The sequence below is a fragment of the Tasmannia lanceolata genome, unplaced genomic scaffold, assembly GCF_043159265.1.
Source record: "Tasmannia lanceolata isolate RefF3 unplaced genomic scaffold, GAP_Taslan_0.1 ptg000006l, whole genome shotgun sequence".
Lineage (NCBI taxonomy): Eukaryota > Viridiplantae > Streptophyta > Magnoliopsida > Canellales > Winteraceae > Tasmannia > Tasmannia lanceolata.
In genome coordinates this window covers 25,583,565-25,599,324 of record NW_027518683.1, presented here as the reverse complement: position 1 = coordinate 25,599,324, position 15,760 = coordinate 25,583,565, and the positions used below count along the sequence as shown (strand labels likewise).

General features: G+C 39.9%; 1 protein-coding gene and 1 non-coding gene across 2 annotated transcripts in view; both read right to left on the bottom strand.

The window, feature by feature from the left end:
- LOC143880148 (transcription factor MYB3R-3-like) overlaps positions 1 to 14,837 on the bottom strand; it is a 43,973-nt gene extending 29,136 nt beyond the window's left edge. The window contains exons 1-4 of the mRNA XM_077382920.1: positions 14,702 to 14,837; positions 14,194 to 14,339; positions 12,786 to 12,837; positions 12,201 to 12,258 (exon numbers count right to left, since the gene is read on the bottom strand). Coding sequence (XP_077239035.1) covers positions 12,201 to 12,258; positions 12,786 to 12,837; positions 14,194 to 14,309 — 226 coding nt within the window. The 5' untranslated portion in view covers positions 14,310 to 14,339; positions 14,702 to 14,837. The remainder of the gene's footprint in view (positions 1 to 12,200; positions 12,259 to 12,785; positions 12,838 to 14,193; positions 14,340 to 14,701) is intronic.
- On the bottom strand, positions 2,436 to 2,541 carry LOC143880517 (small nucleolar RNA R71). Its single transcript, XR_013251741.1, has one exon. It is a non-coding gene; the product is annotated as a small nucleolar RNA R71 (small nucleolar RNA).
- Positions 14,838 to 15,760: the final 923 nt, after the last annotated feature.

The window sequence follows — 15,760 nt, the reverse complement described above, 5'->3', positions numbered from 1 at the left end:
GGTGAGAGGAAAAGGGTCATGCTGGGGATGTAATAAGGTGAATGGGGACGAACCACCAAGGACAAAGGAAGGAAGCCTATTGGCAAGGAAGCAGGCTGTAAGGAGGGCATCACCCCAATAGGTCTTAGGGACCCGCATTTGAATGAGAAGAGTGTAGGTCTCATCCAGTAAAGATCTCAACCTACGTTCTGCCATACCATTTTGTTGGGAGGTGTGAGCACATGAAGATTGGTGGATGATGCCACGAGTAGAGAGGAATTCTTGGAAGCTATTAGATTGTGAAAAATACTTTCAAGCTTTATCAGTGCACAAACATTTGATTGAACGACCAAACTGATTTGTAACCTCGGCATGAAAGGTGCGAAACGCAGAGAAAACCGCCGAGCGGTCTTTAAGCAGATAAAGCCAAGTCATGCGAGAAAAGTCATCAATGAAGACAATGAAATATAGGTATAAAAAAAGAGAGGTAGTCCTCGCAGGACCCCATACATCAGAGTGTACTAACTGATTGGGCCATAGTTATTCATGAAAAGTGTTATTTAATTTACAATTTTAATTTAATATTAATGATTACACTGATATCACTTTATGAATTTTATGATTGTAGTTGATCTTCAAAAAGGAACAATTATTGTCCAAATCAAAAGCTTGCCGATTTTAGTTGAATATCTTGGAAGCTAAGTAATGTAAATAAAGAAAGTTTACTATTCCACATGTGAGAGGGGTGAAGGCAATGTTGCCATATGTTGCCATTTGTTGCCAATTGGAGAGCATGACTGTATGTGGGGAGATCTTTTTCTAATTCTAGCTTGCTAATTCAATGATGTTTTCCTTTTGTATTTGGTCTTTACATATAGAATAAGAACTTTCTCTCTGCAAGGGTAAAAAGAGGATGGACCAACCTTCTGGGGCTCTCATTCAACTTTGGATTGCTTCGCAAGCCACGGCCATTCCACCATTGCTTGTCCATTGCTCGCTGACTACCGCTGCCATTTGTTTCCGTCCACTATCAGCTGGCGTACCGCACTTCATGGGAGATCGTCTCTATGATGCGTCGCGTTGATTAACACCATGAGTGGCTAAGTTCTTAATGTCTTTAGGTGTAGATGAAACATTGATCCTTTAATTAAATTTCTAATTTGTTACACTTGATTGCTTGATGTTTAGACTCCATTTTGTTGAATGAATTTTTATTGTTAAATTTAGTTTAGAGAATTTGTTTCTGTGATTCAGATCCTCTATTCAAGCAATGGTTCATATGGTGATTGTGATTGAACCGGTAATCATCTATAACTAACCGAACTAAGCATGCTAAGCGTAGCGAAAGACAATAGTGATCGGCAAGATAGATTATACTTAGGATAAATTACGATTATTTTTCTGTGGCGTCATTAGGCTTGTAGCAGTAATGAACCGAAGTGTGCGCGCCAGACATTAATTACTAGATCAATGTGGATTCGAAACCTGAAGACAACTCTTTCCTGCAAATTTTATTCCATAATTATTTTCCATATTTTCCAATTACTTGAATTCAAAATTTTAATTTTTGAAACTATAAATAGCATCGCATCTTAGCCTTCTAGTTCCATGTGGATACGATCTTGATTTTACCGCTATTCTAGAAGTAATAATTAGGTTTATAAAATTTATTTTTATCTGATAACGACTCGATCAAATTTTGGCGCCGTTTGCCGGGGAACTGAAGCACAGTTGCTTTGTTTGATTTAGTAGTTTCTTTCCTTTCTGTTTCCGTTGTGTTAGTTTTTTTTATATATTTATTTTTATTCTAGTTTTAGTTATAATTTTTAGGTCAATCTAATTCGTTTCTTTTTGTTGGTTTTTTTTCAGGCAACCAAGTGGGCGAAGCAAAGAGATTTCAACGCATTGATCCCAGGAGCCGTACCATTGGTTGTAAGCTTTTCTTAGTTATTTATTTATTTTTATTTTTTTTAGCTTTGAGTCAGTAGATGCATGGTCGTCGTTCGTGTCAATCCGAATTAATTGATTTAGATCCTGAAATTGAAAGACCCTTAACTCTAATTCGGCAAAATAAAAAGATGGCAGAAAACCTGATACAACGTCCATTGAGTGAGCATTTTACCCCTTCGGCTTATACGTTGGCCTCATGCATTAGGGTTCCTACTGTTCAAGCAACTCAATATGAAATTAAGTCCAGTGTCATTCAGATGCTTCCATCTTTTTATGGACGTAATAATGAAGAACCATATAAGCACCTTGATGAATTCCTGGAGATATGCTCCATTGTAAAATCCAGAATTTTTCGGATGATGCCCTGAAGTTGATTTTGTTCCCATTCTCTCTCAAGGATAAAGCCAAACAATGGCTCAATTCCTTGGATGCGGTGGTTATCTCTACATGGGCAGAAATGCAACAGGAATTCCTTAAAAAATATTTTCCCATAGGTTGAACCAATCAGATTAGGCGCGCCATCACTAGCTTCTCGCAAATTGATGGTGAGCAATATCATGAGACCTGGAAAAGACTCAAAGATCTTATCCGTAAATGCCCCCATCATGCTGTGCCTAAATGGCAGTTGGTCCAATTTTTCTATGATGGACTGATTGACAGACATAGGCAGATGGTAGATGCCTCTTGTGGTGGGACTTTCATGCATAAAAGTGATGACGAGGCATGGAAATTATTTGAGACTCTTAGCGAAAATTCTTTGCATCATGTCTCGGCCTCTACTGAAAATTCCCTCACCGACCGACAAAAGAAAGGCGGCATTTATGAGAAAGGCCAATCGGTGGACATAAACACCAAGGTGGATATGCTAGCTCAGAAGTTGGACCGATTACTGGCTGTTTGATAGAATTTGAGGTAGTCAGCCCCATCCCAAAATTGCCAAGAGGTGTGTGCTCTTTGCGCCAGCCCCACTCATTATATAAGCGATTGTCCTTCAGCTGCGCAATTCCCTGAATTTATCCAAGAGCACGTGCAAGCTGCACAAGGTTTCTCTCCAAACCGGGCAATGATCCATTTTCAAATACCTATAATCCAGGTTGGAGAAATCACCCAAACTTTGCATGGAAACAACCCAATGTCTCTCAAAATTTACCTTATAGGCAAAATATTTCCAATCAACAGAATGCCTATAGAGACACGTAGCAACCAAGTCCTCCACCTCAACAAAATTCAGCATTTGAGGAAAAAGTGTGGCGCGCTTTGAATGGGTTGGAACTTAATACTCAGATCTCCCACTCACATACCCAATCCATCGCCAAGCTAGAAACCCAATTGGGCTAACTAGCGGATGCCATTAGTAGAAGAGAGGAAGGCCAACTACCAAGTCAAGCAGTAAGTAATCTGAATAGCCAGCCTAGCAACAAAGTGTTTCATGAGCAAGCCAAGGCAGTCATGACTTTAAGGAATGACCGAGTGGTAGGAACCTCTGAAGAGAGTACTAAGAAAGAGTCTAGTGCAGTCACCAAGACTCAAGTTACCAAACACCTGGAGAACAAACACGTGGGGGAGAGCGAACCTGATTCCTACATGCCAAAAGCCCCTTTCCCCTCATGTTTGGAGTCTCCTTCATCTTCCTTATTTGGGAAGAAGGGCGCCAAGATGGAAGAGATGTTAGAATTGTTCAAACAAGTTCAAATCAATCTGCCCCTTCTTGATGCAATCAAGCAAGTTCCAGCTTATGCTAAATTTTTGAAAGATTTATGCACACAAAAGCGTACGCTGAAAACCCAAGTTCATAAAACAGTCCATTTGACTGAGCAAGTGAGTGTGGTACTGTCAAATAAACTCCCCCCTAAACTTAAGGACCCCGGAGCTCCTCTTATATCATGTGTCATTGGAAACCTTTCCATTGAGCGAGCACTCCTTGATCTAGGGGCGAGTGTCAATCTGTTACCTAGCTCAGTTTATGAACAATTTGGGTTTGGAGAGTTGAAGACCACATAAGTTATTCTCCAACTTGCCGATCGGTCCATAAAGATACCTAGAGGTCTAATTGAGGATGTTTTGGTGAAAGTGGATGAGCTTTATTTTCCTGTTGATTTCCTCGTACTTGACATGGAAATGGCAAATAATGGGAAACAACAGCCAATTATCTTAGGACGTCCATTCCTGGCCACCGCCAATGCTTGCATAAATTGTAGGTCAAGTGCAATGAATATTTCCTTTAGCAATAAGAAGCTCCGATTGAACATCTTCAATGCTTCCTTAGGACCACAGCGTGAGGAGGAATGTTTTGCAGTGGATCTTATCGATGAAGTGGTGTTAGATCACACTTCCCAATTTTTAGCAGATGATACATTGCAAAAGTGTTTGACTTCTTTTGGGGTAGAAGATTTCGATATTGAGGCATATACAAAGGAGGTGAACACATTGTTAGATTTCCCAACTCCCTCATATAGGCCTCCATGGACTATCAAGTATGAGCCCTTGCCCACCCTGGCTGAAAAGCCAAAACCTTGCTCTACTGAGTCACCGCCGGTTTTGGATTTGAAACCACTGCCAACTTCATTGAAGTATGCTTTCTTGGGGTCAAATGATACTTTACCTGTCATCGTTGCTTCCAGTTTACATCTGACCAAGAAAGCCAATTGTTGGGTGTTCTCAAGGATCACAAGGCTGCCATTGGGTGATCGGTTGCAGATTTCAAAGGAATCAGTCCATCTATCTGCATGCATCACATTTATTGTGAAGATGGTGCGAAACCTTTCTGCGATGCGCAAAGAAGATTGAATCCCAACATGCGCGAGGTTGTTAAGAATGAGGTGGTGAAATGGTTAGATGCTGGTATTATTTATCCCATCTCAGACAGTAAGTGGGTGAGTCCTACTCAAGTGGTGCCAAAGAAGACCGGCATCACCATGGTGGAGAATGATCAAGGTGACATGGTTCCCACTCGCACAACAACAAGTTGGCGAGTGTGCATTGATTATCTTAAGTTGAGCGCAGTCACCCGCAAGGATCACTTCCATCTTCCCTTCATTGACCAAATTCTTGAGAAATTAGCAGGCCAGAGCCATTTTTGTTTCCTGGATGGTTATTCCGGGTATAATCAAGTGCCTGTGTGTCTAGAAGACCAAGAGAAAACCACCTTCACATGCCCCTATGGTACATTCGCATTCCGACGAATGCCATTTGGACTATGTAATGCACCTGCCACTTTCCAAAGGTGCATGATGGCTATCTTTTCTGACATGGTGGGGCAATTTCTTGAAGTCTTCATGGATGATTTCTCAGTCTTTGGGTCGTCCTTTGATGATTGTCTCCAAAAATTGTCTAAGGTTTTAAAACGTTACATGGAGACTAATCTTGTTTTAAGTTGGGAGAAGAGTCATTTTATGGTTCAACAGGGGATTGTTCTTGGCCACATTGTGTCTCAACGGGGGATAGAGGTTGACAAAGCCAAGGTTGATCTGATATCAAAACTCCCACCCCCTACTTCAGTCCGTCAGGTCCGTTCTTTTTTAGGTCATGCGGGCTTCTATAAGCGTTTCATCAAAGACTTCAGCACTATTTCTAGACCCTTGTGCAATTTGCTTGCCAAGGATGCACCATTTGTCTTTAGTGATGCATGCCTTAAAGCCTTCATTACTCTCAGAACCTCTTTAACTGAAGCACCCATAATGCAACCACCTGACTGGTCTCTTCCATTTGAGATTATGTGTGACGCCTCTGACTATGCAGTTGGAGCAGTGTTGGGACAAAGAATGAACAAAAAGCTCATTGTCATTTATTATGCTAGCAAAACATTCTCAGAAGCTCAACTTAATTACACTACCACTGAAAAAGAATTGCTAGCTGTGGTGTTCGCTCTTGATAAATTCCGGACATATCTTTTAGGATCCAAGGTTGTGGTATCTTCTGATCATGCCGCTCTTAGGCATTTGCTTGCCAAGAAAGATACCAAACCTAGATTGATTAGATGGATTCTCTTGCTACAGGAATTTGATCTGGAAATTCAGGACAAGAAAGGTTCTGAAAATGTGGTAGCATATCATCTATCTAGGATCATAATTGAGCCCCCCGCCGCCACCGAGTTGGTTAGGGAGTCTTTTCGTGATGAACAGTTATTCGTTGTTTCTCATAACCATACTCCTTGGTTTGCGCATATTGTGAACTATTTGGCCATTGGAAAGATTCTTGTTGGTTGGTCTAAGCAAGAAAAAGATCGTTTCTTTTCACAGCTTAAGTTCTATTTTTGGGAGGACCCGGAATTATTCAAGTATTGTCCTGACCAAGTCATACGTCGTTGTGTCCCAGAGACTGAATTTGGTAGTATCCTTACTTTTTGTCACACTCTTGCTTGTGGGGGACATTTCAGTGGCAAGAAAACCGCAGCTAAAGTGTTGCAAAGTGGTTTCTATTGGCCAACTCTTTTTAAGGATGCGCATGAGTTTTGCCGCAACTGTGTCCAATGTCAAAAGGTAGGAAACATGTCTCGAAGGGATATGATGCCTCTAAATTCCATTTTGGTGGTTGAAACTTTCGATGTTTGGGGTATAGACTTCATGGGCCCTTTTCCTTCATCTTTTGGCTTTGAGTATATTCTTGTGGCGGTAGACTATGTGTCTAAATGGGTTGAGGCAGTGGCCACTAGAACCAATGATCACAAGGTAGTGATTAAGTTTGTGCAGAGCAATATTTTCAGTCGATTTGGAATTCCACGGGCTAGCATCAGTGATGATGGTTCTCGTTTTAAGAACTGTAAATTTGAGATGTTACTACTAAAGTATTCATTTACTCATAAGGTAGCAACACCTTATCATCCACAAACTAGCGGTCAAGTTGAGGTGTCCAATAGGGAAATAAAGCGTATTTTGGAGAAAACGATTAGGCCTGACAGGAAAGATTGGTCCTTGAGACTTGATGATGCATTGTGGGCCTACCGTACTGCTTATAAAACTCCTATTGGCATGTCTCCTTACCGATTGGTTTTTGGGAAAGCTTGTCATTTACCGGTCGAGTTAGAGCATCGTGCTTATTGGGCCATTAAAAAATTTAACTTTGACATGGCACAAGCGGGTTCCAATCGCTATCTCCAAATCATTGAGTTGGAAGAGATGCGCAATGAAGCATATGAAAGCGCACGAATCCATAAGGCTAGGACCAAAGCTTTTCATGACAAACACATTGTCCGCAAGTCTTTTGAGCCAAATCAGAAAGTCTCTGGCTTTTCAATTCTAAATTGCGTCTTTTTCCTGGTAAACTTCGTTCTAGATGGGATGGACCGTTTGTGGTCACTCAGGTGTCTCATGGTGCCATCGAGATTCAAGATCCTAAAACGGGGCAAACTTTAAAGGTGAATGGGCAACGCTTGAAACCTGATGTGGATGGTCTCACGGATGGGCAAATAATTGAGTCGATTGATTTGATAGATCCAGGGTCTTGAGTGCTTTGAGCTTTACTCCGTCTGGCTGAAGACAGTAAACTTAGCGCTTGTGGGAGGCAACCCACCATCTTACATTGTTCTCTTTCTTTGTAGTTTTTTTTTAGTTTTATTTCCAGGTAGGCGGTGCATGTGGTGGTGGATTGCACATGAGGATAGCTCTCTGACTCACAAGGTTGTATTATTCTTTCATATGGCTTTTATTTCTTCCTTCTGTTTATATTGTCATTTTCTTTTGCATGCCATTGGGGACAATGTCATTTAGGTTGGGGAGGGAGAACACTAAGAATAGCTCTGAATTTTTGGCTGATCATGCTTACTTTTTCACTTTTTAAGTTTATAACGTTGTTTTCAATAGTTGTAGCATGAGATTTATAAGTCTGTTGGTTACGTTAACAATTAGTTAAGCCTAGAACACTTTTATTCTTCTATTGGTTGTTAAGCGGTTTGCTTTATGTTTCAAATCCCCAGCTCCTGTGTATGTTAATGATGATTCAAGTCTAGCTATGCAAGCCTTGTTACAAAAAAAAAAAAAAATGCAAGCACACAAGTTGCTATTTCCTTGTTAGTAACCGGGGCTCTTTGTCACCAGCATTGAGTTTCGCGTAAAATGGATGGTTTTAGTTAGTAAAGAAAAAGAAAAAAAATCTTTGATCCAGTCTCGGCTTGTAGCCTTTTTGGCTCGAGTAAGTAAGCCCGAGAGGTGTTTTAAACTTAATTCCTTAAAACCGTCTGGTTTGAGAGTAATTGGCCTAAAGCTCGTACAAGGGCCATCTAGAAAGCTTACGAGGTCAAGACATTGCACAAATTAAAGTGAAAAAAGAAAGAAAGAAGTGTGCCTTAGCTGCATGAGTTAAAATGAATGGGCGGTATAGTACTTGGGTATTACAACATGCGCTTGAGATGAGCTAGATTGGAAGCATAGATGGAGGTTGGCAGGCTGTAGGAGAATTTATTCTTTGTTTAGCTTTGTGTTAATTTAGATCAACATTCTAAAGAATCTATGCTATGGATTGATTGATAGAATTTTATATACTTTTAAGTGTGTGAGTTGAGCTGATTGTTGGAGAGGAAGAGTAGTTCTTTTTGTGTTCTCTTTCACTCGAGGACGAGCAAAAGTGCAAGTTGGGGAGTGTGATTGGGCCATAATTATTCATGAAAAGTGTTATTTAATTTACAATTTTAATTTAATATTTATGATTACACTGATATCACTTTGTGAATTTTTATGATTGTAGTTGATCTTCAAAAAGGAACAATTATCGTCCAAATCAAAAGCGTGCCGATTTCAGTTGAATATCTTGGAAGCTAAGCAATGTAAATAAAGAAAGTTTACTATTCCACATGTGAGAGGGGTGAAGGCAATGTTGCCATATGTTGCCATTTGTTGCCAATTGGAGAACATGACTGCATGTGGGGAGATATTTTTCTAATTCTAGCTTGCTAATTCAAGGATGTTTTCCTTTTGTATTTGGTCTTTACATATAGAATAAGAACTTTCTCTCTGCAAGTATAAAAAGAGGATGGACCAACCTTATGGGGCTCTCATTCAACTTTGGATTGCTTCGCAAGCCACGGCCATTCCACCATTGCTCGTCCATTGCTCGCTGACTACCGCTGCCATTTGTTTCCGTCCGACGCACTACACTTCATGGGAGATCGTCGTCTATGCTGCATCGCATTGATTAACATCATGAGTGGCTAAGTTCTTATTGTCTTTAGTTGTAGATGAAACATTGATCCTTTAATTAATTTTCTGATCTGTTACACTTGATTGCTTGATGGTTAGACTCCATTTTGTTGAATGAATTTTTATTGTTAAATTTAGTTTAAAGAATTTGTTTCTGTGATTTAGATCCTCTATTCAAGCAATGGTTTATATGGTAATTGTGATTGAGCCGGTAATAATCTATAACTAAGCGAACTAAGCGTAGCGAAAGACGATAGTGATCGGCAAGATAGATTATACTTAGGATAAATTACGATTATTTTTCTGTGGCGTCATTAGGCTTGTAGCAGTAATGAACCGAAGTGTGCGTGCCAGACATTAATTGCTGGATCAATGTGGATTCGAATCCTGAAGACAACTCTTTCCTACAAATTTTATTCCATAATTATTTTCCATATTTTCCAATTACTTGCTTTCTTTTAATTTAATTTTTGAAACTCTAAATAGCATCGCATCTTAGCCTTCTAGTTCCCTGTGAATACAATCTTGATTTTACCGCTATTCTAGGAGTAATAATTAGGCTTATAAAATTTATTTTTGATATGATAACGACTCGATCACCAACTCGAAAGGGTGCGAGACTCTACTAACAAGTCTAGGAGGAAACGACACACGACGGTGTTTGCCAAGCTCACAGGCCTCGCACTGGCTGAATGGGAGTAGAAACAATGGAGGTCCGATGTAGACGCTCGAGGCAAGGATGACCAAGGCGATAGTGCCACTGATAGGCATCGATGGAGCTGTGCAAAACAGTACTGGAAGGGCCACAGTCGAGACGATAAAGCCCATCCACCTCACATCCCGAACCAATCGTTTTTCCTGTCAAGAGATTCTGAAACAAACAATCAGATGGATAAAATGAGACAGAGCAATGAAGATGTTTGGTAAGCTGACTAACTAAAAGTAGGCTAAAAGGGGACTTGGGAACACATAAGACAGAGGATAAGGTAAGGCCAGAGCATGGAGAAATACTGCCAATACCAGAGATAGGAGTAGTACTCCCATCAGCAAGAGTAATAGACTGCGAGGATAGGCGTCGAAAGGAACTAAGAGATGAAGAAGTACCTGTCATATGGTTCGATGCCCCAGAATCAATGATTTAGGAGTTGGAGCTAGAAAGAAAAGAGGCAGGGAAACTACTTGGCTGGGCAAAGACAGCACTCTGTGGGCGACGGGATAATCGAAGGCGCTGGAACTCATCATAGTCAGCGCGAGAGACAAAGAAGCCCTCAAAAGGGGCGGTTGTACTGTGCTGTGAAGAAGAAGCCAATATAGCTGAAGGAGCAGAAGCCAAATGGTGTACAGAGTGAACGATGCGAGGCTCAGGAGGCGGATGGAGCACGGAATGAAGAGCTTAAAAAGTGTCAAGATAAGGTCCCTCCCGCCGACAATGAGAGCAATATGAACGAGGACTACCACCAGTATCACGGCCGCCAGTAAGATCCTGCCCACCAACACGTACACTACGGCGACGACCACGGCCAAAGGGACCGCCACCACAGGTAGAACGATCACTAGTGCTATAGGCAGCAATAGTAGAGCCATCAAAGGAATTAGAATGAGTAGAGGCGCTAACAAGGCACCGCTCAGCGTTCGAATAGTCCTCCGTGAGAGAGGGCACATAATGAGGTGGGAATGAACCATCCACCAATGAAGAAGAGCTAGGTAAAGAGGAAGCTGAAGATAATGTAGAGGGACGAACCGAAAAGGTCAGGCTAAGAGAGGGATCCGCAATAAATGGAGCATCCATGAAGAGAAAGACCGAAGAAGGAGGCCACTAGATGAGCCAAGAGAGAATACTGCGGCTCCGATGACAACCACTACAACCGAGAGAGGCGGGAGGCATGATAAGGCCTTGAAGAGAGAAAGACATAAATATACAAAGGAATCGGAGCTGCGGAAAGAGTTATGAGGACTAAAATATTTAGCCATGAAGGAAAGGGACAAAAAGAAAGGAAAAAGGAAGAAAAGGAGAAGAAGATTAGGGTTTTAGAATATGTAGGGCTTCAAATGGTGGAGGTTGGGGTGGAGGAGGTGGTGATGGTGGTGGAGGAGGTGGAGGGTTGTGGTGGTAGTGGTGGAACTATAGGGGGTACTGTAGCGGGTCACTGTATCGGGTACTGTAGCAGCAGGTACTGTAGCGGTGCCGTAGCGGGTACTGTAGCGGGTTACTGTAGTGGGTTACTGTAGCAGGGAGTGGAGGAGAGGAGATGGGAGGAAGGGGTTGCAAGGTGGTCCCTAGGGCCTCAAACCCTAGGGCTCTGATACCATGTTAGAAGCCACCAAAGAGAGAGAAAGAAAGAGGAAGAAGAGAAAGAGTGAGTTAGGGATCCTCCCCCTCACTTATGTATTTATAGGAAAGAGAACATACAAAAGACTACTATGCCCTTATGGCTACAATACACACCCACACACACTTCTAAGTAATGAATTCCAATTTTTAGTGGGCGATGATATCCAAACTCCCTTGTTTTAATGGCACCTTAACTAGTATTTCACACTTTTCTAATTTGCTTTTAAAAGCTATTATAATTCCCAAGATACACTCAAGAGCCAAAGAGAAAAGCGATTAATGAATTGGAGTGCCATTATAAAAAAGGGAGGTGGATATCATTTACCTTTTTAATAATACAAGAATACATTTTTAAGATGAATGATAAACTATTCAAGAAATTTTGGTAGTATGGCTCTTCGGGCTAGTGATGATGGTCCAATTTATCCTACTATAGTCAGATTTGTTTGAATAAATTCAATTAAATTAGACCACCGGAGAGATCGACCTGTTCAACTACATTGTAACCGGATAAAATCTAAAATGGAAACATTTGCATATAAAACAAATACTTGCTGAAACAATAAACAAAGAATATTAAAATAGAAGCAGGGCAAGAAGATCACTTTTTTCTGCCATGGGTATCATTAGCATAGAATTATTGATATATAAAACTGCAAAAATCCAGTCTAAGGAATGGTATGAAGCCAAGGAGGCTAATCAATGACCAGCCTGAGTCAGCAAGTCAAACCAAACCATGTTACTATGCAAGAAATCATGGATACTAATAACAAAGGCTAGCAGTTCTAGAGGAAATAAAGAGTGCAAACCTATTTTCTTCCAACATTTTCCCTTAAAAGCTTCAACAGCATTTCTTAATGTCTCATCCTGTGAGTTTGCCAAGGGTAGTAAGCAAGATGTTATATAACCAATTCAATAGCGAAAGAACAATGATTCTATGGTCAAAAAAGTTTAAGAGCACAAGCAAATTGAAGCAACAATAAGAACACATATGAGCACAAGCAAATCCATGAAAGAGCATCTTAGATAGATGGATCATGTACTAATCGCAGATCTACAAAACAGCCAATTGGTAAAATGTTGGGTGTTATTTAAGAAAAAACCCAGGTTATAGTGCTTCAGAAGCAAAGGTCTATTTTGGTCTGTAGTTTGACAAAAAGGATTTTGAAGTACTGAAACAATTAACTCAAAGGAGAAACTGATAGAACCCTCTAGTCTTTAAAATACAGTATAAGTATAATATGCATGCCATCAAATTGGTCCTAACTGCTTCTTAATTATCCAGTTCTCTCTCTCTCTCTCTCTCTCTCTCTCTCTCTCTCTCTCTCTATATATATATATATATATATATATATATATATATATATGTGCACAAGTATTCATATATTGCTCACCTCTTGTGGTGTCCAACCACCTTTTGCTCGCCTTATAGGACCAGTAGTCCTCCTAGACAGTTAGATCAACATTAGCAAGCATAATAGCAAACAGAAAAGCATAAACTCTGTTAACTAGACATAAGTTCCAAATCTTTACTACAAGCTAATAGCAGTGTAACAACAAACAGCAATAGGATATAAAAAGTGTGTTCTAATAATTCACAAATGGAAATATACACCGGATGACAAGGTGCACATTTACATATCCAGAATGGTTAAAGCATAAAAGGAAAGTATGATAACTAAACTTCTAATGTTCAATGAATAGCCCAAAAATCTCAATATTTTGACCTAGATTTGTGCACCAAGATAACACGCACAAGTGTGACTAGGTTTCCCTAACTCCACTTTTTTAACATCTTCACAGAACAAGAATTGATGCTTTAAAATTAGAACAATAACTTGCAATCAAGAACGTCTGTTTTGAATAACCTGGATATACAACAAAAGTCTATAATCAATTTCATGGATGATTAAAATTACACAGTAAATATCAAAGATGATCATCTTTTTTGAAACTAATCTTGAAAATCGTAACGTATTTCTTGCTCATTTAAATGGGTTTCATTTCTCTGTGGAATTTAATTAATTACTTTTTACTACTAATTTATCATGGTTGTTAGATCCTCCTATAGTCAATGGGCATGAGACTTCACAATTACCTAACCTTGCAGCTGCCAGCAACTACATTTGGGAGGATAAGAGTACAATTACTGCTTAATGAGGCAGACTTGAGGTGCCGGCTTGCGGTGCAACAGAGTTGCTTACAGTAGTTTTTTATTTCTGAATAGTTGCTTACATTAGTTACGAACCATGAGCCTTACTGAAAGCATAAAGATTACATAGATTGCAGTTAGCATGACTATGAGAGCAGTTCTAGTTCTTGTAATATCAAGTCCAACTGGGCCAGTTTCTTTCATTGGCTTAACAAAATCTTGAGCCAAATTCTCATTTCTCCCCCATTTCGGTTAACCACTGAATTGAATAGATGTGTTTGTCTCAGAATTTCTACTACCCAAAAAAAAACCATTCAACCAAAATTTTATGTCAATTTTAGTCACTCAACAAATTCTCCAAAAAAAAAAAAAAATTGCATCTTCCAAGATATGAAAAACCTAACCCCTTGAGATCAAAACTGAGCTCAAATTCTCTACAATTCAACCAAATGGAACAGCTAAACCTCTAATTTAGTTTCCCATAAATCCTAAGATATCAAAACTATGTCGCTTTGAGCTAATGCAATCTCTACAAACCTACACGTCCTTATCGAAATTTCATCAATCAAACACCTATAGGATCTAATCTCATATAAGAACAAAAAAATAAACAGAAACAAAATTCCAAATCCATCCAAACAAGCTTATACCGATTAGATGGAGACGTCGGAGGTATACTATAACTTTCCTCAGAAACAGAAGAACTCGAAGCGGCAGCTGATTGCTTGTTCTCAACACAACTCTCCTCAATTTTCACTGCTGCCATCTCGCAAGATCATCTCCAATCCCCAACATCCTATTCAACAAAACCAAAACACTTATCAAGAATTCCCCAAAAACCCATAAAAACCCTAAATTCCAAATCTTTAAAACCCTAACATATACATCCCTAAACATAAACCAAAAAAACACACAAAAATCGCAGATCTTCGAATCCAAAACCAAATCTAAACCACAAATATAAGGCAACAAGGAAAAGATCTATAATTCTAGTGCTCCTAAGTCCTAACAATGAAAGGAGGAGGGGGAAAAAAATGAATTCCATGAAAACAAATCAAAACTATCAAAATTCATGAAAATATAGACGAAAAAATCTGAAAAAAAAATGAATGGAGAGAGAAAGATCAGTAAAGAAAACTAAAAGACAAATCAAAGTACCTTTTTACAGAGAAAAATGGCGGGAATCTGAACAGAGCTCATAGAGAGAGAGGGAAAAAAAGCTACAAACCCTCAAACTCTAAGAAAACTTGAAGGCTTTCAAAAAACCTCGCCCGTTGAAAGAAAGAGAGAAGGGCCAAAAAAAATGAAATAAAGACTATAAACAAACAGACAGACTAACGGCTCTGTTTACAGACGTCAACGAAACCCCCAACACGATGCGTTTTCTAAACCCTTTTTCATAAATGATCTAAACGGTTTCCGTTAACGTTACAAACAAAAGTTTGAACCTCAAACGGCACTCTCCTCTTTCGTCCAGCCTGTTAAATGTCGAGCAGGTTGTGAGCCGTTGATTGTTGGCGGGTCTTTCTCAGCCGTTGGATTGGGACAATCCTTGTCGGATTTTAAGTGCGGTAATGAAAGTGACGTTTTAACTAATCAAACGTGTTTATCAGTTTAGGCTTGGTTAAAGTGATGGGAGCTAGAAGACATCGGGGTTGGACGGCCAGGATCTTTTTATCAGTATTTGCTGGGATTAATCTGGTACGTCGGGTGGTAAGAGAGATGAATAATGGAATATGATTTTTTCGTATGACTTAAGCCCAAGCTGTCCAACTAACTTAGTTAGTTAGCTTACTATTTAACAAAGCAAATTTAGATAGGGAAATGTTATCAGCACTACTGTATTTTGATGATGGCACTCCTCAAGTACGGTATGGAATACACCATAGGATGATCCAAACCGTCCATTAGATGGGCCACGGCCTAAATAGGTTGCGCCCCAAAAATCATTTCCATAGGTTGATCCTAACCCTCCGATCTGTGGAGGGTTGGGATCAACAATCCCTCTACAGATTGGAGGGTTAGGATCAACATGTGGTAAGAAAATACAGTGGGGTCTACGTCATAGGATGGTCCAAACCATTCATTTGTTAGGCCACAACGTAAATAGGCTATGCCCTATAAATCATCTCCATGGAATCACCAAAAACCTCGGATCTATAAGGTTTTTTGTTATCCTCTACAGTTTGAAGGGTTAGGATTATCCTATGGAAATGA